This window comes from Anopheles aquasalis, chromosome 3, assembly GCF_943734665.1.
Source record: "Anopheles aquasalis chromosome 3, idAnoAquaMG_Q_19, whole genome shotgun sequence".
Taxonomy (NCBI): Eukaryota; Metazoa; Arthropoda; class Insecta; order Diptera; family Culicidae; genus Anopheles; species Anopheles aquasalis.
The window spans coordinates 19,829,233-19,831,595 of record NC_064878.1 but is presented as its reverse complement, the minus strand read 5'-3'; the positions used below and the strand labels follow the sequence as shown (position 1 = coordinate 19,831,595).

General features: G+C 51.9%; 2 protein-coding genes across 2 annotated transcripts in view; one reads left to right on the top strand and one right to left on the bottom strand.

The window, feature by feature from the left end:
• Positions 1-28, top strand: part of LOC126577689 (serine/threonine-protein phosphatase 2A regulatory subunit B'' subunit gamma-like) — a 1,740-nt gene extending 1,712 nt beyond the window's left edge. Inside the window, exon 2 of the mRNA XM_050239515.1 lies at positions 1-28. This exon is cut by the window's left edge and continues 1,522 nt beyond it. The gene's annotated coding sequence lies outside the window, so the exon portion shown is untranslated.
• A 95-nt stretch (positions 29-123) lies between these two features.
• LOC126577688 (protein angel homolog 2) lies at positions 124-2,156 on the bottom strand. The gene is made up of 3 exons (XM_050239513.1): positions 1,297-2,156; positions 761-1,225; positions 124-679 (listed from the first exon to the last, which is right to left on the bottom strand). Exons 1-3 carry the CDS (start codon positions 1,933-1,935, stop codon positions 251-253), a joined length of 1,533 nt encoding a protein of 510 aa, XP_050095470.1. The 5' UTR covers positions 1,936-2,156; the 3' UTR covers positions 124-250.
• Positions 2,157-2,363: the final 207 nt, after the last annotated feature.

The window sequence follows — 2,363 nt, the reverse complement described above, 5'->3', positions numbered from 1 at the left end:
TTATCGCTCAAGCGCAATCATCAGGACTGAAAATAAATGTATGCCTTACATTTTATCTTAACTTTCGGTGAACATTTCGTTCGAGTTCGAATGAAAAAAGGCTCCTAGATCGAGCGATTGTAATGGTCAGGATCATTGGAAATCTTTTATAGCCCGCGCTCTTGCTTGTCGTACATTTGATGTCTTTGGGGAGGGCAACTGGGTTGCTTGGATTAACAGTGAAAACACATCCGCAACCGATAAGGCAAGGCTAACGCTGTTGATCATTCTGCTCCGTAGCCGGTGTGGTTAACCGAAAGCGGCCGGCTAGTGAGAAGTGATCCGAACCGTAGAAACGGCTCGGGATGTGGCGGATGTACCGCCGGCACTGCGCTACCGTTGGCAGACTGTACGTAGCGAGCAGCTCGAGGTTCCAGTTCGGAAGCGATGGGCAGCACTCGGCAATCGAGCGGAACGGTGTGTAGAGCAGATAGTCCACCGTGATCCAACGTTCCTGGAACGTGGTGGCGGTCGGGTTGTTCTCGTTCGATATCTCCGCTTCCTTCCCGTGATGGTACGCCGAGTGGAACACGAAATGGTGGTTAAGCGTGCCGGAGGAAAATTCGTCACTCGGTGGTTCATGGGCCGCCTGTGCTGCAGGATCTTCGGGTTGTTCGGTAGACTTTGTGGAGTGATGGAGCTGCAAAAAAAAAACCCCGGAAAGAAATGCATCACTTGCTGGGCTCCTTTGATGATACTCAATTCAAGGTACTGTGGTTACCCGTGTCCGGTCAGATGGTGGCACCATGTTCGGATGAGTCGTCTCACGATCTTTCAGCCCCTCGTGCTGGCAGCGATCGGTAATACCCAGCCAACGGGGTAGAAATAGCTTGCCGGTAGGCTCACGGCAATGCTGCTCCTCTTGGTTCTGGCATTCTAGCGTACGGGACGCAAGTTGATCGTAGCGCAGTGATCCTTTCATCATCAGCCGGTACGGGGCGGTGAAGGGTTGCAGATTAAAGTCACCACAGAGCAGCACGGGATCGTACTGCGGAACACCGTTCACCGTTTGGCCACTGTACGAGAACCGATCGAGCTCGGCCAGCAGTACCTGTATCTGGGCCAATCGTACATCCTGTCGGGATGGATTGAACAGCAGATGCGTCGTCGACACGACGAGCCTCGTCTGTGGGCTATGCTTTAATGCCAGCTTCGCGATGATGGCCACATTGTCCCGGTTTAGTTTCTACAATCGCGAAAGCACGCAATGTTAGTGTCCCGTTCCACTGGTTTCTCACGCCGGTTGCGCCTACTTACGTTAACCTTCGGTTGAAAGAACTCCACCTCGTGATGGTCGATCAGCTCGAACAGATCGCTCCGAAAGAACACGGCACAGCCATCGGTTTTCACGCCACCGGTACGCTTCTTGTACAGCATCTCGTACCGGAAATCGGCCAATCCATTGGCAAATCGCTTGATGTGGTTTTGCTGGAGCTCCTGCACACAGAGGACGTCCGGTCGGATGTGGTGGATCTCGGTGAGCAACCGTTTCAACCGCTGTTGCCATGGCAGCGATCTCGGATCGTGATTGCGGTACAGCTCCATCAGGTGACCGTCGAGCAAATCCTGCGCCAGAATGTTGTAGCTCATCAGCGTAAACTCGAAACTTTCTTTACGCTTCTTCCGCTTGGTCGGTGTTGTCTCATCGTAAGAACTGTCCTGTTCGTTCTTGATCTGTTGCCATCGACGATTAGCGTCCTGATAGGCAACAGGTGGCCGTTGCGCTCTGTGACACTGATCAGGACCGGCGGGTACCGATGTTCCCTTGGCGTTCATTGTGTAGTTTTTGGGTTGGACATGTCGGATTCTCGCGGCGGAACACCATGAACGGCGGCCGTGCTGTTGTAGAAGCACGGATGTGATTGCGATGTGCAGCGACCGGATGCTGTGGTTCATTCACGTAATTCCCTCGATTCGTGCGTTCCGATTCCGATGGTTTACAAAACAGGCTCTTCCGTATTCCGGGGATTATCGGCCACAACCGGCAACGTCCCGATAATTCTTGCGTTATCGGCGGGCAAATTTCTGTTTGATTGTTGCGCCCCGTTTTTTTCGTGGATCTTTACGTGCTCCGGTGGTCACGGTTCTACGGGAACGATGCCGAGTGTACAGTTTGACCTTTTAGTGCACAGAAAAGATAAAAATGATAAGAATTACCTACTTTTTGTTGCGAATTTCTGCACTCGGAACGGGTTTCTAACCTCAAACCGGGGACCAAAACAAAACGGTTTTTTTCTTTTTTCCCGATTCGGGTTCGGGCTCGAAATGCTGGTTACCGAGCAGTTGAAATTTTCCGTTTATTTCCAATTTCGGGCGCGTTTTTT